The sequence below is a fragment of the Bidens hawaiensis genome, unplaced genomic scaffold (assembly GCF_021521415.1).
Source record: "Bidens hawaiensis isolate Kalapana, Puna unplaced genomic scaffold, B.hawaiensis_p1.1 tig00021047_1, whole genome shotgun sequence".
Taxonomy (NCBI): Eukaryota; Viridiplantae; Streptophyta; class Magnoliopsida; order Asterales; family Asteraceae; genus Bidens; species Bidens hawaiensis.
Genome location: NW_027493261.1, coordinates 237,365 through 264,413, shown reverse-complemented (window position 1 = coordinate 264,413; position 27,049 = coordinate 237,365). Strand labels below are relative to the sequence as shown.

At 37.0% G+C, this 27,049-nt stretch overlaps 2 protein-coding genes across 2 annotated transcripts in view; one reads left to right on the top strand and one right to left on the bottom strand.

The window, feature by feature from the left end:
- Positions 1-27,049, bottom strand: part of LOC143562706 (uncharacterized) — a 233,863-nt gene that overhangs the window by 121,248 nt on the left and 85,566 nt on the right. The gene's annotated exons all lie outside the window — the stretch shown is intronic.
- Positions 16,306-23,551, top strand: LOC143562699 (U-box domain-containing protein 33-like). Its single transcript, XM_077050436.1, has 9 exons — positions 16,306-16,743; positions 18,155-18,222; positions 18,331-18,452; positions 18,551-18,655; positions 18,733-18,802; positions 18,915-19,061; positions 19,430-19,957; positions 21,641-22,297; positions 23,313-23,551. Exons 1-9 carry the CDS (start codon positions 16,572-16,574, stop codon positions 23,493-23,495), a joined length of 2,052 nt encoding a protein of 683 aa, XP_076906551.1. The 5' UTR covers positions 16,306-16,571; the 3' UTR covers positions 23,496-23,551.

Below are 27,049 nucleotides of genomic sequence, written 5' to 3'. Positions count from 1 at the left end.
TCCAGATTTATTTTCGTAAATTTACATATATTTATCTATTTTCAAATCTTATTAAAATACTAAATATATCAAAAATACCAAAACACTTTAGAAAAATACCAAATTTTTCTGGGATGATCCTTGTCATCCTCATAACTTTCTGGAATTTTCCCAGATTTATTTTCCTACATTTACATTTATTTATCTATTTTTAAATCTTGTTAAAACACTAAATATATCAAAAATACCAAAACACTTTAGAAAAATCCCAAATTTTTCTGGGATGATCTTTATCATCCTCATAACTTTCTGGAATTTTCCCAGATTTATTTTCCTACATTTACATTTATTTATCTATTTTTAAATCTTGTTAAAACACTAAATATATCAAAAATACCAAAACACTTTAGAAAAATCCCAAATTTTTCTGGGATGATCTTTATCATCCTCATAACTTTCTGGAATTTTCCCAGATTTATTTTCCTACATTTACATTTATTTATCTATTTTTAAATCTTGTTAAAACACTAAATATATCAAAAATACCAAAACACTTTAGAAAAATCCCAAATTTTTCTGGGATGATCTTTATCATCCTCATAACTTTCTGGAATTTTTCCAGAATTTAAAACTTATTTTTCAAGCCATTTTCACCCAAAACCGAGCTAGAAAGCCCTAGAACTCGTATCACCGAAAAGCCTACTTAGACTTTTCCAACTGAGCTCAAATTTTGTGGGTGACTTTTATATGTTATAAAAAGCTTATATTAAATTTTCCGGAATTTTTCATCATGTTTTGATATTTTTCACTATTTTTGGCCAAAACCGAGCATTAAATTCACCAAATATTCATCTTTTATCCAAAAATTACCAAAAATTCACAGATCTCATATTTTCATGTGTAGATCATCTCTGTGAAATTTCGTGACCCGACTCTAAGCACACGAAAATCTGTCCAACTTTCTCATACACACGAAAACCGAACTATCTTGTGTTTTCTAGCTTTAGATCACAAGGATCTCGGTTTCTAGCCTTTGCTAGCCGCTAGATACAACACTTACAAGCACAACAACACTATACCAAGCAAACTATACCAACAATCAAGCCATCTCTTTCAAAATGTCGGTTTTTAAGTAAAAACAAAGATTCTAACCGTAAAATTTTATTCTAAACACTTTTAACTAATTACTTGGATCAAGATCCTTTGTATAACTTGTATACATCCTTTGATCACACAAGAACCGGTTCCATCTCGGGTTTTCACCCATATTTCATTTGGAACCTTTTTGTTCTTGCAAAACAACTAAAAATAAGGAAATCAACACCAAAGATCATGTATTATAACATGTTTATACCTTTGTTCTTGATTAGAGAGGATGGATTTTGGATGATACTTGAAAGTATGAAAGGTTTGAGAGAGTTTGGGAGTGTTTGTATGATCAAAAAAAAGAAAATGAAAGATAATAACAACAAAGGGGGGTGGCCGGCCCCTTTGGGGTGTGGGGGTGGGTCCCACATCTTCAATAATAGCCACAAAATTGGATTGTGTAATCCGGATAATGTTGTGGATAATCTGGTTCAGTTCGTTTCTCGTTTAAACTCGTATGTCGGCTTAAAACGAGCATAAAATGGTCGTTTTTCGGGTTGACATAAAGTTTATATAAAACTGATTTAAAAACCTTAAAAACTTAACCCATGACATTAAGACATCATATTATTAATAATTACGCATCTTTTTTCGGTTTGATTGATCGTCTCTTGCTTGGTTTGGTGATAAAGGTTTCGTTTAGCGTACCGACGTACCATTAAATCGAAATCCTTTTTCTGTGCTATAATTTACTTATCCCGAAGCATTAATACCTCGTAAATATCACTAAACATTATATACTTCGTCTATAATGTAATTCCCGATTCGTTCGGGTTTCAATAACCGATCAATGATTAATTGTAATCCCAATACGATTCACTATATAATTGAGTATGATTCATACTGTGAACCATATATATTCGTGTCAATGTGCTATAACTCATATAATCAATATTAAATAACACGTAAATAGTATATTCCGGCTAGGGTATACCTGGATTTGCCGGAATCGTTACATTCTCCCCCCGTTATAAAAATTTCGTCCTCGAAATTTTATGCGACAACTACTTCCTTTTGAGGAAACAGGTGGGGGTATTTCTTCCGAAATTCGTCCTTTCGTTCCCAAGTAAATTCTGGGCCTCGTTGCGAATTCCATCTAACTTTGACCAACGAGATCTTATTGTGTCTAAGTTGCTTGATCTTACCGTCCACTATTTCGATGGGCTCCTCTACGAAGTTGAGCCTATCACTTATTTGAACACCCTCTAAGGGTAACACCGATGTCTCATCCACCAGACATCTTTTCAAATTCGACACATGAAACACGTTATGAACTGCACTTAGTTCCTCAGGCAGTTCTAGTCGGTAAGCTACCGGACCGATCTTTGCCGTAATGTTGAATGGTCCAATGTATCTAGGGGCCAACTTCCCCGCCTTTCCAAATCTGACCACTCCTTTCCAGGGTGATACTTTCAAGTATACCTTTTCACCCTTCTCAAATGACAACGGTTTTCGACGGGTATCAGCATAACTCTTCTGCCGATCCCGCGCGGCTTTCAGGTTGGTCTTAATCTCAAGAATCTTGCTGGTCGTCTCCTGGACCAGATCCGATCTAATGATCTGCGGGTCTCCCACTTCAGACCAGCAAAGTGGTGATCGGCACTTCCGCCCATACAATGCTTCATAAGGTGCTGCCTTTATACTGCTGTGATAACTGTTATTATAGGAAAATTCAACGAGTGGGAGATGTTGATCCCAATTTCCCTTAAAGTCCAGTACGCAGGCACGAAGCAAATCCTCCAAAGTTTGAATGGTCCTCTCAGACTGACCATCGGTCTGAGGGTGGTAAGCTGTGCTTAGGTCAATACGTGTTCCCAATGCTTCTTGGACAGCTTGCCAAAGTTTGGAGGTGAAATGGCTATCCCTATCAGAGATGATCGAGATGGGGATGCCATGACGAGACACTATTTCATTTATATAAATTTGCGCAAGTCTCTCAGTGTTAAAAGTATTCCTAATTGGAATAAAATGTGCCGATTTGGTTAATCGATCCACGATTACCCAAATCGCATCATGACCTCGGGGTGTCTTGGGGAGATGTGTCACAAAATCCATTGTGATCTGCTCCCACTTCCATTCGGGAATTTCCGGCTGATGTAGCATTCCCGAGGGTTTCTGGTGTTCCGCCTTAACTCTCGCACACGTCGTACACTTGCCGACGTATGTGGCTATATCCTTTTTCATACCTGGCCACCAGTAAAATTCTTTCACATCCTTGTACATTTTATCTGATCCCGGATGTATGGAATATTTCGATTTATGTGCTTCATCCATGATCAAATCACGAAGGTCATGGAGGGTCGGGATCCAAATCCGATTTTTGAAATAAAGAATTTCGTCCACACGCTGTTCGAAATTCTTCTCATTCTCGTAAAGTCCTTCTTTATCCAATTGGCCCTCTTTCAACGCCTCGCGTTGAGCGACTCGAATTAAATCTGAAAGGTTTGACTGAACTATCATCCCCAACGCTCGCACACGTAGTGGCTTGACTCGATCCTTTCTACTCAAGGCATCGGCTACAACGTTAGCCTTGCCGGGGTGATATCGTATGTCACAGTCGTAGTCACTCAGCAACTCGACCCATCTTCGTTGCCTCATATTCAGTTCTTTCTGATCGAATATGTGTTGCAAACTTTTATGATCAGTGAATATGGTGCACTTTGTACCGTAGAGATAGTGTCTCCAGATTTTAAGTGCAAAGATGACTGCTCCCAGTTCCAAGTCATGGGTAGTGTAGTTTTTCTCATGAACTTTTAACTGTCGAGACGCATAGGCTATGACCTTTTTATTTTGCATTAACACGCATCCTAACCCTCTACGGGATGCGTCACAATATACAACAAATCCATCGTCTCCGTCGGGGAGACTTAAGATTGGCGCTTGGCACAATCTTTGCTTTAGCGTTTGAAACGCCGCTTCCTGCTCTTCACCCCAATCATACCTTCGATCCTTTTGGGTCAGCAGGGTTAAAGGTTGGGCAATGCTGGAAAAATTCTCAATAAATCGACGATAGTATCCAGCTAAGCCTAAGAATTGGCGGATTTCTTTCGGAGATTTAGGCGCTTGCCAATTCTTAATAGCTTCAACCTTACTCGGATCAACGTGTATTCCTTGGTGGTTTATAACATGACCGAGGAATTGCACCTCTTGTAACCAGAAGTTACACTTGGAGAATTTTGCATATAACTTCTCCTGATCCAGGAGCTCTAAAACTAACTTTAAGTGTTGCTCGTGCTCCTCTTTACTCTTCGAGTATATCAAAATATCGTCAATAAATACAATGACGAACTTGTCGAGATAGGGTTTACAGACTCGGTTCATGAGATCCATGAACACCGCTGGCGCATTTGTTAGCCCAAAAGGCATAACTAGAAATTCATAGTGGCCGTAGCGAGTCCGAAACGCGGTTTTTGGGATATCCTCCTCCTGAATTTTAACTTGGTGGTATCCCGATCTAAGATCAATCTTTGAGAAATAGCTCGCACCTTGTAGTTGGTCGAACAAATCATCGATTCGGGGAAGAGGATACCTATTTTTGATGGTTAACTTGTTCAATTCCCTGTAGTCAATGCACATTCGAAGGCTTCCGTCCTTCTTTTTCACAAATAGCACAGGTGCACCCCACGGGGAATAGCTGGGACGTATAAATCCCTTATCCAACAATTCCTGCAACTGGTTGGATAATTCTTGCATCTCGGACGGTGCAAGTCTGTAAGGGGCCTTAGCAACAGGGCCGGCTTGAGGTAATAAGTCGATTCTGAATTCGACTTGTCGGGTTGGCGGTAATCCAGGAAGTTCCTCTGGAAAGACTTGTGGAAATTCGCGCACCACGGGAATATCGTCCACCCGTTTTTCCTCAGAATCAGCGGCCGTCAGGCTCGCTAGATACGCCACACATCCCTGACGTATATATTTCAACACCTTGAGATGGGATATAAATGGTATCATGGTGCCGGATTTTTCTCCCTGCACTAATACCTCCTCGTCATCCGACACCCGGATCTTGACGGTTTTCTTTTCACAGTTTATTTCTACCCTATTACGAGCCAACCAATCCATTCCCACTATCACGTCAAAACTACCCAATTCTACCGGTAACAAGTCAATCCGGAAGGATTGTTCGCTCAGAATAAAAGGGCAATTCCGAACAATCCGATTAACTATCATGGTTTTACCGTTAGCGACCTCTACGGTGTAGGGTTCTATGGTTTCACCAATAGGAAGGTTTGCTATCGAAAGGAACCTAACGGAGACAAAACTTCTATCGGCGCCTGTATCAAATAATACAGAAGCGTAATGATCAGAGACGAGGAAGGTACCTGTCACTACGCTGGGGTCCTGGCGCGCCTCGTTCGCTCCCATCACAAATGCTCGGCCTCGCGCCGGATTGGAAGTCGATGGCTGACCCGCGAGTTGTCTCCCGTTTCCTCCCTGATTCAGTTTCGGGCAGTTCCTTTTGAAGTGATCCGTGCTGCCGCATTCGTAGCAAGCACGGCTAGTGGTCACCATCTGGTTTCCTTGCGGGTTCTGCTGTCGGGCTGGTTGAGTTCTAAATGGTTGCGCCCGAATAGGTTGTGGTTGACGGTTCAGGTTGTTCAGATTTGTCTTACAATTTGGTGCGTAGTGTCCAACCCTGCCACACCGGTGGCACACCACCTCCTTGCACACGCCACTATGGTGGTAACCACATTTCCCGCATTTAGGAAACGTTCCCCTCTGCGGTTCTTGCCTTCCGCCCGAACTAGTCATGGCATAGCTCTGGGCAGCGGGCCTAGCTCGTTTGTTTTGCTGCTTCTCTCGGATCCTATTGTCATACGTACCTCGCTTTCCCCCAGCCGACTCTCCCGTCGCCTTTATCGATCCGCTCCTTAAGAAATCATATGTGACAATACCAGCCTGTGTCACTGCACCCTCATACGTCTGGTGCCCTCCCGCGTTAACTATGCTCCTCACTACTGGAGTAAGTCCCCAAATATAACGTTCCACCCTTTTTGACTCTGGGGTGACCAACCACGGCACTAATCGTGACAGTTCATTAAACCGGTTGGTATATCCCAAGTGGTCCGCCCCATGCATCTCTAGGTTCCACAACTCATGTTCCAGTTTCTGCAATTCATTCTTTGGGCAGAAATGTTTCAAAACAAGATCCTTAAGCTCTGCCCAGGTCATGCGGTTTGTCGCCGCCTGACCTCGAGTCTGTACTATGGTGTTCCACCATGTCAAGGCATGGTCTGTGAACGTACAGGTGGCGTACTTAACGACACAATCCTCAGGACAGTTGCTGATATTTACCACTGATTCTATTTTCTCTAACCATTTCACTAACCCATTCGGTCCTTCCGACCCGTTAAATTCTAAAGGCTTGCATAACATAAAATCCTTGATTGAACAACCCCTGGATGGTCCAGTGCGGTTGGTCTCTACAGCAGGGATTGGGCCATTACTGTCGGTAGCGACCACCGTAGGCGGTGCGTCAGTACTCGGCATAGTGTTGTCATTCCTTGGAGGATTAGCGTTTTGTTCCCCATCATTATTTATGGGCGTTTGATTGCTCGGAGGGGTTGGATTGGTCGAGTTATTAATACTGGCGGCGATGCGCGATACTATATCCGGTATCGCCGCCTCCAACTGTTGAGCAATCAAACGGCTCACATCTACTTCCGATACTTTCGTTGATCGTTTCGGTGCCATTCTACACAATCATCAAAGAAATATATATAATCAATACCATCTCAAAATATAACACAATACATACTTCATTCATTAATAAACATTGATTCATATTACACAAACATCAATTTACATACTTTCAGTCAACATTACACAACTAAGATTTAATACAAAGGGCCTATGTTGGTATCATCCTCGACATAACCCGCAATGGGTCAGTGCTTGAATGATACCCAAAAGTATCGATAATGATATGCCCTACAAGAGACCCCCCATGGGCCAGTGGTTGTACTATAACTAAACAAGATTCACTCCGTGTTAGTATCACCACTTACTACTTACACGGAGTATCAAAAAGCGGTTCAAAATTCTACCATCCCAACACGTCTACACATGGTGGTAAACCAACCCCACCATCACCGCCACCAGCACCACCAGCACCGCCATCATAACCCGCAATCGGGTTTCCATCTGGTCGATCAACCAGTGGGAGTATGAGCACTCCCTTTTTAACTGGTTGATAGCATACTGGTGGTCCAGTATGCTGTCCCCGAGGTACGCCCGCCGCTGAACCCCCACGACCAGGGCAGCAGAGTGCTCGTTCACCTGCTCGGTGAGAACACGTAGCCACCCCGTCAAGTCCCGTTCCTGCCTTGGGAGACCCCACACAGGTAGGGTTGCAGGCTCGGGCTGAGGGCGGGAAGACTCGCCCACATGGTAAGTGGATCGGGGTGGGGTAACAGTGGGCGGAATATATGGGGCACTGATCCGCGCCGTGAGGCGAGGACCGCGCCTAAGGGGAATCGGGCCAGTCTGTGGTGCGGGCGGGGTAGGAGACCTGGTAACCCTAACAGGGGAGGGTATACTAGCACTCCTAGCTGGGGTGGTCTGCCTAGAGGCACTAAGACTAGCCTCTGAAGGCTCGGAGCTGGGTACTTCACTTGGGCTTCCAGAGGCCCCGGAACTGACCTCTTCCGGGTCCTCTTCCGTCGACACACTAGGGTTTCTTTCCATTATTACCTGCACACAAGTTAACAAACATATAGTCTTTTCCATAGTGTAATTCATAATTAAATAAATCATGCACTACTTATACAATTTAGCCACATAATAATATTATTATACATTTACACATATGTTGCCAGTTTTACCTATTTAAGTCCCCCGTGACTTCCCCTGAATTCACTCGTGCAGACAAGTCTGTTATTATGTTCCGGACCATAATAACCCACTTGTCCATCCAAGTTCATCCCGATCTCGTCACAATATATTATTAGTTGATATTCAGATCCTATAATACTTGAGCTACTGGTTATATTTTAGGTATCTTTTTCAGACATCCTAATTCTTTATAACCAATGGCTCTGATACCAAGTTCTGTAACACCCCGTAACCGCAGCGGAAACGTACACGGGATGCAACAGACACATCTGATATCAACAGCATTGCTTATAAAGAAAATACCACTACATTAATTTATAATATATTACATTGTTGCGAGTTTCATTACTGTCTAGGTGTTACACACATATTTTACCGATAAGACATTAATAAATTCATTACAAAACAAAGAGCAGCAAGCTTCCAACAGGTAGCACAGATAGTTAAGCAAACATCAATCAATCCAACTTGGGCATACCTAGAAAACATGTAAAGAAAACGGGTCAACTACGAATAGTTGGTGAGTTTCACTAATTTGAATAAACACTGACAAATCATTTTAATAATCATTTATTAACAATATAATCATGCTGGGAACTATGTTACCCCAGAACATTTCCAATAACTTTCTGGGAACTATGTTACCCCAGAACAATAACAACCCCTGGGAACTATGTTACCCCAGAATAATAATAACCCCTGGGAACTATGTTACCCCAGAATAATAACAACCCCTGGGAACTATGTTACCCCAGAACAATAATAACCCCTGGGAACTATGTTACCCCAGAATAATAACAACCCCTGGGAACTATGTTACCCCAGAACAATAATAACCCCTGGGAACTATGTTACCCCAGAACAATAATAATAACCCCTGGGAACTATGTTACCCCAGAATAATAACAACCCCTGGGAACTATGTTACCCCAGAACAATAACAACCCCTGGGAACTATGTTACCCCAGAACAATAATAACCCCTGGGAACTATGTTACCCCAGAACAATATAACCCCTGGGAACTATGTTACCCCAGAACAATAACACATTATAAACATTTTATATATTCTATGCATCAGCCCATATATATATAAATGTACAAGTATTTCCATACGATCGGTATGTACTTAAATACTTTAAATAAGACATGTTTTCCGCCCCGGGAAAATATAATTAAAACAATTCATTAAAAGGGGCTCGTGAAAACTCACTTTTTTGGGAGTCGGGGTAATATGAGGAACAGCTACGTGCTGGGATCTGTAATAGGATATCTAAGTCGTTACTATATAATTCCCACAAATTAAATCTATGTAAACTGTACATCGGGGAACACTGATAACCTAGTTAAGGTGATGAAATTATAGCTCGGTTTGACACCCCGTTTGGCCGCGGGGCCCGTTTCCGGTATTTCGGTGCCGGAAACGGTAAAAATCGGGTAAAATTACCCAAATCATCCGAATTATTTTCGGATGATTTATTTTTACTTAATTTACTTAGGTTTATGAAAATAGTCTATTTTTAAAGTTTTCGTGTACCAGTCAGCTCGCTTATGCGAGTTTTGCCGGTTTACACGTTTTAAGCTTTAAAAAACTTGTTTTTATGTTCATTTTAGCACAAATAATTACCCGTTTAGTCTCGGGTCTTGAAATTTTGCACAAAACTCAATTTGACAGTAAGAACATTTTATAAAATTTTCCAGATTTATTTTCCTATATTTGCATTTATTTACCTATTTTTAAATCTCATTAAAACACTAAAAATATAAAAAATACCAAAATACTTTAGAAAAATCCCAAGTTTTTCTGGAATGATCCTTGTCATTCTCATAACTCTCTGGAATTTTTCCAGATTTATTTTTGTAAATTTACATATATTTATCTATTTTTAAATCTTATTAAAATACTAAATATATCAAAAATACCAAAACACTTTAGAAAAATCCCAAATTTTTCTGGAATGTTCCTTGTCATTCTCATAACTCTCTGGAATTTTTCCAGATTTATTTTCGTAAATTTACATATATTTATCTATTTTCAAATCTTATTAAAATACTAAATATATCAAAAATACCAAAACACTTTAGAAAAATACCAAATTTTTCTGGGATGATCCTTGTCATCCTCATAACTTTCTGGAATTTTCCCAGATTTATCTTCCTACATTTACATTTATTTATCTATTTTTAAATCTTGTTAAAACACTAAATATATCAAAAATACCAAAACACTTTAGAAAAATCCCAAATTTTTCTGGGATGATCTTTATCATCCTCATAACTTTCTGGAATTTTCCCAGATTTATTTTCCTACATTTACATTTATTTATCTATTTTTAAATCTTGTTAAAACACTAAATATATCAAAAATACCAAAACACTTTAGAAAAATCCCAAATTTTTCTGGGATGATCTTTATCATCCTCATAACTTTCTGGAATTTTCCCAGATTTATTTTCCTACATTTACATTTATTTATCTATTTTTAAATCTTGTTAAAACACTAAATATATCAAAAATACCAAAACACTTTAGAAAAATCCCAAATTTTTCTGGGATGATCTTTATCATCCTCATAACTTTCTGGAATTTTTCCAGAATTTAAAACTTATTTTTCAAGCCATTTTCACCCAAAACCGAGCTAGAAAGCCCTAGAACTCGTATCACCGAAAAGCCTACTTAGACTTTTCCAACTGAGCTCAAATTTTGTGGGTGACTTTTATATGTTATAAAAAGCTTATCTTAAATTTTCCGGAATTTTTCATCATGTTTTGATATTTTTCACTATTTTTGGCCAAAACCGAGCATTAAATTCACCAAATATTCATCTTTTATCCAAAAATTACCAAAAATTCACAGATCTCATATTTTCATGTGTAGATCATCTCTGTGAAATTTCGTGACCCGACTCTAAGCACACGAAAATCTGTCCAACTTTCTCATACACACGAAAACCGAACTATCTTGTGTTTTCTAGCTTTAGATCACAAGGATCTCGGTTTCTAGCCTTTGCTAGCCGCTAGATACAACACTTACAAGCACAACAACACTATACCAAGCAAACTATACCAACAATCAAGCCATCTCTTTCAAAATGTCGGTTTTTAAGTAAAAACAAAGATTCTAACCGTAAAATTTTATTCTAAACACTTTTAACTAATTACTTGGATCAAGATCCTTTGTATAACTTGTATACATCCTTTGATCACACAAGAACCGGTTCCATCTCGGGTTTTCACCCATATTTCATTTGGAACCTTTTTGTTCTTGCAAAACAACTAAAAATAAGGAAATCAACACCAAAGATCATGTATTATAACATGTTTATACCTTTGTTCTTGATTAGAGAGGATGGATTTTGGATGATACTTGAAAGTATGAAAGGTTTGAGAGAGTTTGGGAGTGTTTGTATGATCAAAAAAAAGAAAATGAAAGATAATAACAACAAAGGGGGGTGGCCGGCCCCTTTGGGGTGTGGGGGTGGGTCCCACATCTTCAATAATAGCCACAAAATTGGATTGTGTAATCCGGATAATGTTGTGGATAATCTGGTTCAGTTCGTTTCTCGTTTAAACTCGTATGTCGGCTTAAAACGAGCATAAAATGGTCGTTTTTCGGGTTGACATAAAGTTTATATAAAACTGATTTAAAAACCTTAAAAACTTAACCCATGACATTAAGACATCATATTATTAATAATTACGCATCTTTTTTCGGTTTGATTGATCGTCTCTTGCTTGGTTTGGTGATAAAGGTTTCGTTTAGCGTACCGACGTACCATTAAATCGAAATCCTTTTTCTGTGCTATAATTTACTTATCCCGAAGCATTAATACCTCGTAAATATCACTAAACATTATATACTTCGTCTATAATGTAATTCCCGATTCGTTCGGGTTTCAATAACCGATCAATGATTAATTGTAATCCCAATACGATTCACTATATAATTGAGTATGATTCATACTGTGAACCATATATATTCGTGTCAATGTGCTATAACTCATATAATCAATATTAAATAACACGTAAATAGTATATTCCGGCTAGGGTATACCTGGATTTGCCGGAATCGTTACAGATTCTACCACCGAATCTGAATATATAGCTGCATCGGATGCTGCTAAAGAGGCTGCTTGGGTGAAGAAGTTCATCACCGATCTCGATGTGGTTCCGAGTATTCACAAACCAATCGAGATATTCTGTGATAACACAGGTGCTATTGCTCAAGCCAAAGAGCCAAGGTCTCATCACAGAACCAAGCACATTCTAAGAAAGTTCCATCTTATTTGGGAAATATTGGAACGAGGTGACATCGTGATAAGCAAAGTAGACACAGATCAAAATCTAGCTGACCCGTTCACTAAGCCAATGACTCAGGACAAGCATGATCTGCATAGAGATGCTATCGGGCTTAGACTTGCTAGTGATTTATTTTGATTTAGTATTTGGATGTGAACATTTTATCAGTTGTACTTTTCTGTTCACTTTTAATTTAATGGTTAAATGCAAACGTTGAATGATACAACTGTGTTCATTTTAATACGTTTTATCCATAAATATTCTATTCTAAATTATCCGTAGTCGGTCAGACTCGTGGGAACGATTCTTAATTAAGACTATTCTGACTTTGGACTCAAGAAGTTGACTTCCAAACTCACAGACCTCATTATGAATGACGTTGGATGTAACTCGCATCAAATCATCTTCATGGATCTTGATCATAAGATGTTTTGATAATAGTATGCTCATTTAGTATCCTTAGACCTGAGATACATATTAGAACTTTCGTTTACCTAGGAATATTCTTTGATCATGTCAACCGCTGTTGCGTAACTGCCAGCAATAAAGGCACTGGTTGGGAATGTTCTGGAGTTCAGTGGGAGTTGTATGTAGTCAAGATGGGATTCTTACATTCAAATGTAACAGTTAGACATTTTGGCGCCCGCGTTGATTCAAACTGGTAAAGTGTGAGGCCTCACCCAAATTAACTGTGTGTTTGATTGGACCACTTTGACTCTATATCGAGAACTAAAATAATTGAACACTATATGAGATTGATTTGATCTATGTCTCATTGTTCAATTAATGTCTTATACAGAAAGGATAGATGACAACAATTACTATAAATTCATTGTCTTGCAATAAGGTATTCCAAGATACTTTGGTTATGGATTTAAAAATGTCACATTCGGTTGGGGACATCTATGTGTAGCTAGAACGCCTCTGGCTGTCAGCGTTGTGATACTTGACCCAAATACGTCCAAGTGGAAGACTATTGGATTTTATGGACGTTTCGGGTCAAGTCAACGTGACCGACCCGAACGTGACCCGGACAGAGTTACACCGGGGGTAACGAGATAAAGGCCTACTTAAAGGTTAATTAGGCCCGACACATAAAATAATTATATGGATATGATTGTGGACCAGGCTTTGTTAATTGGGCTCAAGCCCAAGTTGGTTAATTGTTAAACCCTAAGTTGATTACCTATAAATACATATATATTATCTATTTTTGGTAACTTTTAACAATAATTAAAAACCCTAGTTGCCTTACATAATCCGGCGCCGAATTCCGGCAGCCCCGGTTTTCCGGCGAGACATTCCGGCCACCACACTTCAATCCCAGCCACCAACACTGTTCTCCGGTCACCATTACATACATCGCAGCTCCTTATTAGCTCCGGTGTACTCGAGATCTCATATCTCGATTTTTCGGCGACCATTCCGGCAACCGAATAACCTTCTCCGGTCACATCTACCGCCGTACTTCGTGAGCTGCTGCTGTCTGAGGTTGTTAGCCACAATCCGACACCACCCGCTGCCTATACTCCGGCGAGTTCATTGGGATTCCGGGAATCCCGTTTTTCCGGCGAGTTTTATCCGGCGACCTTAAAATTGGTGCTAATAGCTGCTGATTCTTTCTCTTCTGTCCGTCGTCTTCTACAAGCTGTCAGATCTGAGCATTATCACTTGCTGCCGCCGCCATACGTCCTGCCGGAGCACCGCCGCCGCCGCCGCTAGCCGCCGCCGCCGCTAGCCGCCGCCGCCGGAACTTCATTGCTCTTTGATTGTGTCGATCTAGCGTGTCTCGTATACTCTCGGTGTCTTCCCAGTTCTCGTAACCGAGGTATATCGACAAACCTCCTATGGTTGATTATTATTTATCGTTTATTGTACTCGTACGCGTTTGTAATCGGATCCGGGTTCGGGTTTCGGTTCATGGTTCGTTTTAAATGTTTTATTCCGCTGCGTTTCTTTATTGTTTCGTTAGTGAGCTTAATAATTAATATGGATTAATTATTATCGAAACAAAATATTAAATAAAACGGGTCAAATAGTTTATCCGTTTTTGTTTCGGACCACCGTTGAAACCCAACACTTACTAGTGGGGTGGTGTCCCCATGGCCCATCCAACTCATCACCACTTTTGCATGTTTTTAAAAGACTTCATCCGTTTATTGACTATCACTAGTGGAAGGGCCGGCTCAACGAATGTGGGGGCCTAAATCGAAATAAGATTTTGGGGCTTTTTCATAACAATTGTTAAGAAAAAAAGGATTATTACAAGTTTTGAACTCATAACATATATTTTAGTAACAAAAACCAAGCCTAACACTACACCAATACATTAATTTGAGTTAATATACTCATTATAATATATCTATATATAATGTTTTTTTGGATTTGGAGGCCTTAACTGAGTGTGGGCCTAAAGCCCTAACTTGTTTTCGTTGTCTCACGGAGCCACCCGTGACTAGTGGGGTGGTAACGCGTAAAGGGGCCGCGCGGGAGAAGTGATGTGGGAGGTGAGCTATAGGTCCGATGTGGATGGTGGTGGCGTCGTGGCTCTAGACGTGAATGTTGAAAGTTTTAAGTGTGTGAATGAAGTCTTAATAAGAAAGTGGTAAAAAGGTTGTCCTACATCAGATTGGGAACAAAATGAGGAGTGATATATAAGGTAGAGCCTTTACCACTCATTTGAATCTTTATGACATGTTTTACCAAAAGTCCTACGCGTGCGCAGGGGGGGTGCAAATTTGGGTTTCTGCGCGGGCACGAATGCAACTCCAAAAAACCGGGCTCGCGTGAGACACAAAAAAACACTTCATTTTCTTCCTCTTTGCTGCAACAATATTATTTTACAATTTCGTTTCAGGCAAGTGATCGAGTCCGACAGAGCTAACGATTCTGTTTCGAACCGGAGTTACCCTGGGAACAGACCGCGAATCTGTTTAAAAGAATTGTGTTAAATACAAGTCTGGTTTACTGTTTCGTTTAATTTTTTTCTTTTTCTGGATTTTATTAATACAAGATATAAATTACTAGCCTCGAAGGTTAAAATCTTGATTGCAATACAAAAACAAAAACAAACACACCAAAGTACATGTACGCCTTAATATAAACACATATGCATTTGATTGCAATACAAACTCAAAAATAAAGACATCATGTTCCCCATTTAACCCTTTCTATTTTCCCCTATTAATCTTAGTAGCTAAGAAAACGATATTTTTAATTTATTATTATTATTGTACAAGAAGAAAATATTGAACCGGTCTAACCCGTATTTGAAAACATTGAATAGAGATAATAATAATAATAATATTCTATACTATATATAATGTATGAAGGAATGACAAATTAATACGTTTTAGTTTTAAGTAATTTACAACATAATAAACACATGGTACAACTACAAATCATAATAAAAAAAGGCATAATGGACATTCAAGCATAAATTGCACACGTGAATTTCAATTCATTTAATATATTTATAATTTTTTACCCTCAAATTTTATTAAATGAAAGAATACTTACAACTTCTATCCCTCATCTTTAATAATTTATTACTAATTATTTTAATTTTAAACCAACCCCCCCCCCCCCACGATTTTTAAATCGACATAACTTTTTCGTACGTTAATATTTTTTAGAAAAGATTGCACCATAAAAACAAGCATTTTGTTCTCTTTAATTTGAGTATCATATTGTTGGAGTTTTTTTAATTAAAAAATCAACATGTTACGTATGAGTGTTTAAGGCCGGTTTTGATGGTTTAAGTTAAACATGCGAGCCAAACTATTAGTAACGATTATTTGTCATTGAAAATAGTAACTAAACTGTAGAAAATTGAAACCGAAAGTTAAAAAAAAACAATCGTTAACCTAACCGATGACCGATTTAAACGGTTGTAAGGTTTCAAACCGAACTATGAACTCCCATAATTGTTGCGTGATTATCAAAGCCTATGTTGAAATACCCGCTGCATCGCGCGGGCACCCTTCTAGTAATAATAATACAAGTAAGCTTATTAAAATAATATGATTAAAAATCGGTTATCCATTTGATGATAGAAATAATATTAGAATGTTTTATAAAATACAGTCTCAGAAACTTCCAGACAATCAAAGTCTTTTGGACACCTACCCGACCAATACTATTGACTTCCACCAACAAAAGAGGTTTTAGTTTTAGTGTTACTGAACCTAATTACATATGTTCTTGTGGGCTTCTTTTGATCTCTTCACACTCAATTCACAATCCATATAAATAATAATAATACTAGGGTTTTTGAATGTGTACGGAAATCAAACAGTAGCATAATTGAAGATCATCGATGGGGAGTGAGCAGGGGATTGAATTTGAAGACGTGAATAATACTGTGTTTGTTGCAGTCGGGAATAATATTAATGAGAGTAAATCCATGATATTATGGACTTTAAATCATTTTGAAAACATGGGCATTTGTTTGCTTCATATTCATCAGCCAAACCACTTAATCACACTCTGTAAGTTTATATTACTAACACTTTATTTATTGTAAACATTAAATAGGCTACGACTGGCAATTGGGAGATGTGATTTAACTAGGATTACTTTCGTAACTATTTTTATTGTATGTTTGTATATAGTTGATTAATAATGACATAAGGATGAGTTTCAATACAGAACTCTAAAATAATTTATGAACTTTTAACAACCAGTCATTTCTTTAAAACTTTTTTACATATTAATACTATTTGTGGATAGTATTGTCACTTATAATATGTATATATTTACAATTACAATTATGAAAATTAGTTTTTATACATATGTAAACTTGTGGGGTTTGGATCAAATACAAATGAAATTAACGTACTAAACATGAGAATCAAGTAGACTAATTATATATACAAGTAGAGTAATTATGTAATTATATCATAGAGTAATTACATAATTACTCTACTTGTATATATAATTACTCTACTTGATTCTCACGTTTAGCACGTTAATTTCATTTGTACGTTAACCTTCCCCTAAACTTGTGGTTCATATGTAATCACAAAAAATTATATAAAAAGTAGTTAAAACCATTCTCTAACAATAATAATATATAAAATTATAGTTTGTTGTTAAAAGTTCCTAAGCATTTTGGAGTTATGAAATGAAACTAACCCTAATACGTAATACCCTTACAAAAGTTTTTATACCATATTAACCAGCACGGCATGTGCCCTCCACTACGTCGTGACACGGTTGATGTAATCTGCCACGCCAAGGTCATCTTCTGCACCAACGAACTGGACAAGGCCTTGTTCATGTTCGTATGTTAAGCTTTTATCAGCAAGTTTGTGTTGGAGTTTTGCTAATATTCATATTCATATGTTAATTTACATATAAATTAATCACATAATATACTCATGTACATTTTTGTTTTATGCTTAGTAGTTTTGCTTAAATCCATATGATAAGTTAGAAAAGTCATTAAAAAAATATTAAAAACCTTCAACGAACAAATATAAACAAACAAACATTCACAAACGTGAACTGACGTAAATGGACACGCTATCAAACGTAAATAAAGACAATTGAACGAACATGACCTCTGTTCGTGTTCGTTCATTTATTAAACGGACAAACATAAGCGAACTTCCTGCCAGACATTTCACCGAACGTTCGGTTCGTTTACAGCCCTATGTGAGATTAGAATCTATCATGTCAGATTGAAATCTGTTGCGCTAAATTACACACGCTGCTCTCTCGTTAATTGATAGTTTTATAAAAAGTCAATGGCTAATTTGTTAATTATCTTGGTCAACGTGGTAAATTTGGTTATTATCCCTTCTTTTTTTATATCTTATTTTTTATTTATTTATATGCACTTTACATAATCAACTGTTTCTGGTGTTCATAATGTTCATTATCTGTATGTGTTTACAGTGGATGATGATAGAATATCTATGCACAAAAGCCTAAATGAGTACAGTCTCACTCTATCTCAATTAGGGGTATCATTTCTTACTCTTTCCCCCCTATTTTTTTAGCATAATTGATAAATTTTAAATTTTAAATTTGACATTAAAAACATTTTGATATTTGAATATTGGGAACTTTAGGTTGAAGCAGGTAAAGTGTGGATAGAAGCCAATGATGTTGAAACCGGTATTATACAAACGATCGAGCTGCATCGTGTGCAACGGCTTGTAATGGGAGCTGCATCCGAAAAGCTATATTCCAAGTATGAAATATACAATTTATTTTAATAATCAAATGTGTCAATTTTCTAACGCTGTTATGTTGGTTAAAGAATCTAATTTGTTAATGTTAAGATTGCAGGGATATGTCAGAGATCAAGTCTAGTAAAGCAATATATGTTTGTCAACATGCACCAATTTCATGTCAAATTTGGTTTGTTTACAAAAGCCACCTCATTTATACAAGGTTTTAAATTTTAGTTATCTATTATTAAACATAGTTGATTGCTAATATAAAATCTGTTTTTTTTTTGATGATGCTAGACAAAATGGATCAACTTTACCGCATGAATCTCAAAAAGAGCTGTCTCACTCACTTTCTGCTATGTTTCTGGTACAACACAAAATTTGTTTCTTTGTTTTTTCCCTTTTAATATGTCTTTTTATTTATAGAAGTTTACTTTAAAAAAAAAATAAAAAAAAATTATATTGTCTGCTTCTTTCAGGAAGGATCGAAAGGGCTTTCATATTCCGAGTTGCAGGAAAGACTCGCATTTGCCACTAAGGATGCTGAAAAGTCAAAGCAGAAAGCGTTTGAAGAGTCGATAAAACGATGGAGAGCTGAAGAAGACGCCAACGAGGCTTTAAATAAGGTAAATATAGTACATTTAACTTTTTTTTTATAAATTTTTTTTTATTACTCCCTCCGTCCCTTTGAAAGTGTCTACATTTCTTTTTTAGTTTGTCCCATTACAAATGTCCACTTTCGAACTTTATTAATTCATTTCCAAATTTACCCTTAAAAGTGTAATCATTCAACTTTCTTAAATTTTGTCTTTTTATATATGTCAAGGGCATTAAAGTCATTTGTTAAGAAAAAAATGCAATCATTCAAACTTTCTTAAATTTTGTGTTTTTCAAACCATGACCCTTGTAGAGGGACGGAGGGAGTAATTTTTTTTTACTTTTTAATTAATATTATGTATTATGTAATTTGCTACAATTTTTCCAACTTAAACAGGCCGAAGCATCGGAAAAATCATTGAGCGAGGAAATTAAAAGAATAAAAGAAATAGAGGTTACTATAACAACGAAAACCGAAGAAATGAAAACAATGAAAAGTCAACGTGATCGGGTCATAAACGAGCTTCAGATGGTCAAAGACCGAAACCTGATACTTTCTGACGATATTTCAGAAAACCAATGCACAAAAGAAGAATTGGAGAAGAGGATTGTTCAAGCGGTGAATCTGTTGATTACGTTTAGAGAAAGTCGAGATAACTTGCAAGACAAGGTTGATAACGCAAGGAGACAAATTAACAGGCTTGCGAAAAACGTATACGACGAGAGTGCGAATTTGTCGCATGCGGAGTTTTATAAACCGTCTTTTATGGAGATTATGGAGGCGACACAAGATTTTAATCAATGTTTGAAGATTGGTGATGGGAAACGTGGGAGTGTTTATAAAGGGATTCTTCGCCATTTTAAGGTTGCGATAAAGATGCTGCCTTCTGTTGGTTCTCAGAGTGATGCAGAATTTGAACATGAGGTAAATTTTTGCTAAATGTTAAGAGGTGGCTAATGGGCTGGTCGGGCCCGGCCGGGCCGGGCCTGTTCGTCAACTCATTATATGTTCCATGTTTTTTTTTTTTTTTAAAAATAATTATCAACTATGCTTCATTTAACCGGTTTCATTTAACTTCGTTTGCGTTCGTTTATGTTCACTCGATTATGTTCAATTATGGTTGTTAATTAACGTCGGTTTAAGTTTATTTGTTTACGTTTAGAGGTGTACAAAACCAGTTTTAAACCCAAATCGAACCGGTTTGGTCAACGACTGGTCAAAACCGGTTTGACTCAAACCGGTTCCGTTTATAAACCGGTTTAGAAGCAAGATAGGCCGGCCTGGTCACACCAGTTCGGTTTATAAATCAGTTTAACCGGTTTTCCTCAAACCGGTTCGGTCTTAAAACCGGTTTGATAGATTTGAAGGGGATCGGTCCTGAAACTGACGGTTTGGGTTGGTTTGGAAACCGGTTTGGGTGAAACTGGTTTTAAACCCAAACCGGTTCGGTTCGGTTTGCCTAAAACCGGTCCCAAACTGGGTTTTTTGTACACCTCTATTTACGTTCATAAATATATTCATGTAAAGTTTTTAGGCCCATTACACTTTAGTCTTGTTTTAGAAATTAAAATATTACCCATGAGAATTTATTCTAGTTTTAGTTTTTATTGATTTTTTAGGCCCAACACATTTTTGCTCATATTTCATTTTAACTGTCAGCTCAGTTATGTTCTACGCTTGTTATTAACGAACAAACATAAACGAACACGGACACAATCATTTTCTTAACGAACAAACACGAACAAGAAAACCCTGTTTGTTTTATTGCTCGCGTTCGTTAGTTAAAGTTAAACTAACAAACATGAACGTGCTCCTTTCGTGTTCGTTTGGTTCAAACTAGTCGAAAGCCGTCCACGTAAAATACTCTAAACCATTCTAGTAAGAAAAAAAATGTTAGTGAAATAGTACAATCTTTTATATCGAACTCGACACATTAAGACTGTTTTATATAGGGGTGTGTGTGGTGCGGTTCGGTGCGGTTTTCAGCTAAAACCAAACCAAAAACCAAAACTTGGTTTTTGGATTTTTTGAAACCGTTCGGTTTTGGTATTTTCGGTTTCGGTTTTCATTTAGTTTCGGTTCGGTTTTAGCTAAAAATTTTAGGTTGGAAAAAAAGTTGGCAAAAAATAATTAATTTAGGTATAAACAATTTTGTTCATTGTAAAATAAAAGACTTATATAGATTTGACCAAAAATATTTGAGTTAAATATTTATTAAATTCTTATAAAATACTTAATATAGAAAATAAAAAAAACAAAAATTTAGGAATTCGGTTCGGTTCGGTTTTTTCGGTTTTTATTACATGCAAAACCAAAACCGAACCGTTAGTTCGGTTTTTACAAAAACATAAAACCAAGCCGCCGGTTTTTGTTTCGGTTCGGTTTTTTCGGATTGGATTTTTTGTTTTTTTGGGTTTCGGATCAGTTTTTCAGCTTCTTGCACACCCCTAGTTTTATAGAATAATTTAAATTTTTGAAGCAAAAGTATATCAGGTCAATTCATGTGACCTGTAAGAACAGTTATTCATCCGACCCGTTACTCGGCCCGCACATTTTTCCACTGCAGTTTTGTTTCCTGACCGCAGTCATAATATTAATTTCACGCAGGTGGAGATTTTGAGCAGAATAAGGCATCCAAACCTCGTGACACTAATCGGTGCTTGTCCCGAAACAAGATGTTTAATATACGAATATCTCGAAAACGGTAATCTCGAAGATCAACTCTCTTCTCTCCAATGGCACAGCAGAATAATAATCTGTTCAGAAATATGTTCAGCACTAACCTTCCTCCACCGCAGCAAACCTCAAATCATCCACGGAAATTTAAAACTTTCCAACATTCTTCTCGACTCAAACCGAACATCCAAATTAAGCAACTTCGGAATCAACCGTTTGGTCCCTAATATAAACAATGAACCCGAGGACTCGCTTTCTTCAGATGTGTATTCATTTGGAGTTGTGTTATTAAGAATATTAACCGGGAGACCGGGTTCAAGTGTTGTAGATGATACAAAACACGCGTTAGAACAAGGGTATTTTGGTAATATTTTGGATTTGACAGCTGGCGAATGGCCTGTTGAGCATGCGAAGGTGTTGGCTTATTTGGGTTTAAGATGTTGTGAAGAGAGCCCGATGAACCGGCCCGATTTTGTGGATGATGTATTGACTAAGTTGGAGACAATGAAGAATCTTGTAAAGGTATCTTCGGCTGAGTCTGAGAATCGTCGCAAGGTTCCGCCTTATTTTGTCTGCCCCATTTTTCAGGTACACTTTTTAATAAAAGATAATAATATTTAATGTGTAATTTATTAATTATTATGCATTTGCTTATACCCATTCTTATATATAGTTTGTATGTGTAAAAAGACTAAAATGCCCTTCTATATAGTGTTTTGTGGGTTAGTTGAGCCGAAACTGAAACCAGTGACTGAAAAAAGTCAAAATGTAATTACTGGACTAAAATTGTTATTTTGACTGAACCGCGGGGACCAAAACCGTAGTTAACTCTTTTGTTTATTTGACCCGTTGGAGATAAGAAAATCGACATAATGAACGGAAACTGCCACCTACCGAATGCAAAGATAAGTAAAACAAGATGAATGATGTATGAAATGATTGAATAATGCATCTTCACTCTTGAAATTTATTTGATAATTAATTTTAGAGTAAACTACGGTTTCCATCCCTGTGGTTTGTCCAAATCTACGGTTTTAGTCCAATAGTTTAAAATCTGTGATTTTCGTCCATGTGGTTTTATTTCACTTGCAGTTAAATCCGACCCCACTAACCCCGTTAAGTCTGATCGTTAAACCCATCAGCGTGCCCCTCACGTGAGGGCAATTTTGTCTTCCCACCCCCCCCCCAAAAAAAAAACACCTCAGCGCCAGAGTTGTGGTTTATTTGGAGAGAAAAAGGACAAAATTGTCCCTCACGTGTGGGGCACGCTGATGGGTTCTCTCCAAATAAACCACAACTCTGGCGCTGAGGTGTTTTTTTTTTTTGGGGGGGGGGGGGGTGGGAAGACAAAATTGCCCTCACGTGAGGGGCACGCTGATGGGTTTAACGACCATACTTAACGAGGTTAGTGGGGTCGGATTTAATTGCAAGTGAAATGAAACCACGTGGATGAAAATCGCAAATTTAAAATTATTGAACTAAAACAACATATTTGGACAAACCACGGGTACGAAAACCGCAGCATACTCTAAGTTGTAATAAAGTAAGTTTTTTGAAATTATTTCAATGGTGCATAAAAATTAATTTATTTGAGCATTTGCAGGAAGTGATGAAAGATCCATACATAGCAGCAGATGGTTATACATATGAAGAAGATGCCATAAAAGGTTGGTTAAACAGTGGCCACAAGACTTCACCTATGACAAACCTTGAGCTTGATCACTGTGACTTGCTACCTAATCATGCTCTTTTTGATGCAATTCAAAAATGGCAACAACATTCCTAAAATACCCCTAAGTTTGACATTGGTTGTACATCATGAACATACATTCAAGTATAGTACTCATCTTGTTCTTGAAGCATTTAACTATGCAGGTTTTTCTATGTAGTTATTTAAGGTTATGAAATATACTATAAATGAATTACATAACATTTAGAAGTTTTTAACTTTTATTAACTAAAAGACAAATTGAAAATTGGATATTAATAATTCAATCTATGAAAAGTAATTTCGTATACCCCCAAGTCTCTAACTTTCATATATGCTCATTCAAAACAATTTACAACATTCTGAACGAGCAAGAATAAGTCATTTGTTAATTAGAGGCTGTTAGTGGCATGCTTGTGAATTTTTCCTAGAGTCAGTGTTTCTTGGTCTTGGATTTCTCTCAACTTAACGTTCAAATTTTAGTTGGGTCGGAATTATGTTTTCATTCGTTATTGAAAATCATGACGTTGGCATGGACCTCTATTTAAATTTACTCGCATGGTTTCATATTTTTGACTATAGTGCTAAGAATCAATTGGTTTTTGTTCAGAAAAATCCCATGGAAAATTATTTAATTTTAGTTTTTTCGGTAGTATTCTTTATTGATGAAGATTCAAAGTTTGATACTTTCTTTGGAGGTCTCTTTAATTTACCTAACAAGTTTTAAGCAACTTCATATCACCTTTAAACTGAAAATTCAAGTTTCATACTTTTAACAATTTTGAATTTCAATCTAAGACTTAACTTAGTCAAACAAATAAGCAAATCAAATATGAATACATATCATGATATAAACACCCAACTTTCAAAGTTTTAAGAATATGCAAAAACAAAAAACATACAAAAAGTCAATAGACGAATCGTGCTTGACCGTAGGCCGGTGGCGGTGAGTAGAGGTGGACAACAAAACCGGTTCGGTGGAACCGAACCGGAACCGAACCGGTTCCTACCCGTTTTTCGTAGGAACCGGTTCGGTTCCGTTTCAACCCGACGATCCGGGACCGGTTTGACATTTTTGGAGGTGGACCAGGTAGGAACCGGAACCGGTTCGGAACCGGTTCTAGCCGATGGAGTAGTTCTAGCCGTTGGGAAACGGTTTTATGGCCGTTGGGGTCAAAAATGGCCGTTTTTTGGCTCCCCAAACACCCCACTACTAGTATAAATAGGTATTTGGTGTAATGGGTTCATCACAACACTCAAAACGCAAACCCGAACGCAAAAAAATACAAAAAAACGCTATTACAACGTTCTGAGTTCTCTAATCTCTTGTTTTCTCTTCTTCTATATTCATATTTGTTGTTATGGCTGCCTCACAATCATCGGTTGGTCAAGGTTCCACCGCCGGACCAAGTTTCGTTCGTATTGTACCTCATAATCGTAATCAAGAGATTTGGTGCAATTGGGATTTGGTTGAATTGAGTGACCACTCATTGAAGGCTCGGTGCAAGTTTTGTGGGATTTATTTAAACCCACTTTCGAATTCAAATTTGAAGAAACACATCGAAAGACCGTATTGCAGGGCGTTTCTACAAGTAATTCTGATGAATAAGTCGCCACTCAATAATTACGACGAACAAGAAGGCTTTTCTAGAAATTATATGTCACAACTTTATATTTATAAGTTTAATGTTTTGTTAGTTTGTTTTTGAATATTTTAAAACATGTAACCTTTTTTTTTGAACTTCTTAAAGTAAATAAAATGAATTTTATGTTAATTGTTTTTTTTTATTTAACAAGTTATACAAATACGAATCGTATAACACCTCTCTTGATTATAATTCAGCATTTGACTTGCGTAAGCCAAAAGACTATAATACATAGCAAACTCAACAAATGTAACACGATACAGATTTAAGTTCACCATTACACGATACAGACTAATCAATTCAAACACGCTGACACTCATAGCATTAAGTTCAATATGTTGTTTACCATTGCTCTGTGGGTGAACAACAAAAGTAGCATGAGCCTCTTCAGAAATCAGAAGAACACAAATCATCACCTACACAAGCAGCGGAAACGAAAAACGAAAAAAAATAATATTTTACACTGTAACCGGTTGGAACCGGTTACAGTGTAAGAACCGGTTTAGGAACCGGTCAGAACCGGTTCCACCGGTTCCGGGTCCGAGGGTTGGGGAACCGGTTCGGTTCCCTAACCGGTTCGACCATGGAACCGGTTTAAACAGTGATGTTGACTAATGGAACCGGTTCTGAACCGGTTCCGGTTCCTTTGACCAACCCGATTTGATCACCTATAGCGGTGAGTACCATACCACCATGGGCCGGGTTAGACTTTAGATAAAGGTAAATGAGTAATTGGTAAACTGGGCCTTTGATTGGATGAAAGAATTTTGGGCTTACTATATTTAATAAATTTAGTTTTAATTGATAAAACAAATTCTGACCTTTTATTTTCTTAGAAATCTAGTATATATATGACCCGTGCATTGGCAGAGTCGTTAGAAAAATAAATACAAATTTTACACGTTAAATTTTGGAAAATTTTAATGTCTATAAAGTTTATATAAAATAAATAACATTTTCAATGTAAACCTATATGTTATAACACCGAATCACACACGTTACGACTTATTAACTCGCAATTCCATTAAGTTCGCTCGATTAATAATAATACAAATAATAATATTTGTTACATAAATTTATAAAGTATGTAACTATTATTAAAATTAATATTATATTATAAGAGTTATTTTGTACTTTGACTAAGAACTTTTACATTGGTGTCTCTATTTACGTCTCTATAACTAACTAAAAAGCACATTTCCTCTATTTTTTAAAAAAATCTTCCACACGTAGCTCTTTATCTCTTTATCTATCATACTCATATACACTTATTTTATTATTTTTTATTTTTTATACACTCACAACAAAATATAAATAGTTGAATATGAACCTCTAAATACATAGGTAAAGTTTGCTTTTCTATAAAAGCTTCTTTATTATAGAGAATCTAATGTAGTGGTGTTTTAGTTGTTTTCTCTATCATTTTCTCTATATTATATAGAAAGTACGGATATGGAGACTCTAATGTCAATGCTCTAACACTCTAAGAAAAGAAAAAAAATACCAATTGACGCTTGTACATTGAGCTTAGACATATATAAAAAAGTTAAAAGAAAATCGAACAAATCAAATATCATCATTACCAATTAAGCATCGATCGAAAGACAAGAAACTGAATAGTGTTTATTGAAACTGAATAGTGTTTATTGATTGAGTGAATTTTACAAAATAATAGATATATAAAATATACAATGTGTTCATATCATAATTTTTAGTGGGTCGTAAATTTCTTTCATAAAGCTTGGCGGCACAAAAATCCGAAGGTCGGCGTTTTAAAACTTTTGAAGTAGATTAAAAAAATATAAAATATTTAACATTTAACATATAAAATAAAATAAAAATATTAATGTGTAGCTTTAGCTTGACTTCACAAGTCACAACTTGTATACTTGATCCGTTATTGAGAAGTCAAAATTAGAATCTCATCAAAGTGACATAGCGCCTAACGTATTATTTGATATACAATAATAATATTCATAATAATAA

What these genes read in the sequence shown, in the direction of transcription:
- LOC143562699 (XM_077050436.1), top strand. Translation starts at nt 16,572, where the DNA reads ATGGGGAGTGAGCAGGGGATTGAATTTGAAGACGTGAATAATACTGTG. An exon ending in CCAACGAGGCTTTAAATAAG is followed by an intron (nt 19,062 to 19,429) that starts GTAAATATAGTA and finishes CAACTTAAACAG; the next exon opens with GCCGAAGCATCGGAAAAATC. An exon ending in ATGCAGAATTTGAACATGAG is followed by an intron (nt 19,958 to 21,640) that starts GTAAATTTTTGC and finishes AATTTCACGCAG; the next exon opens with GTGGAGATTTTGAGCAGAAT.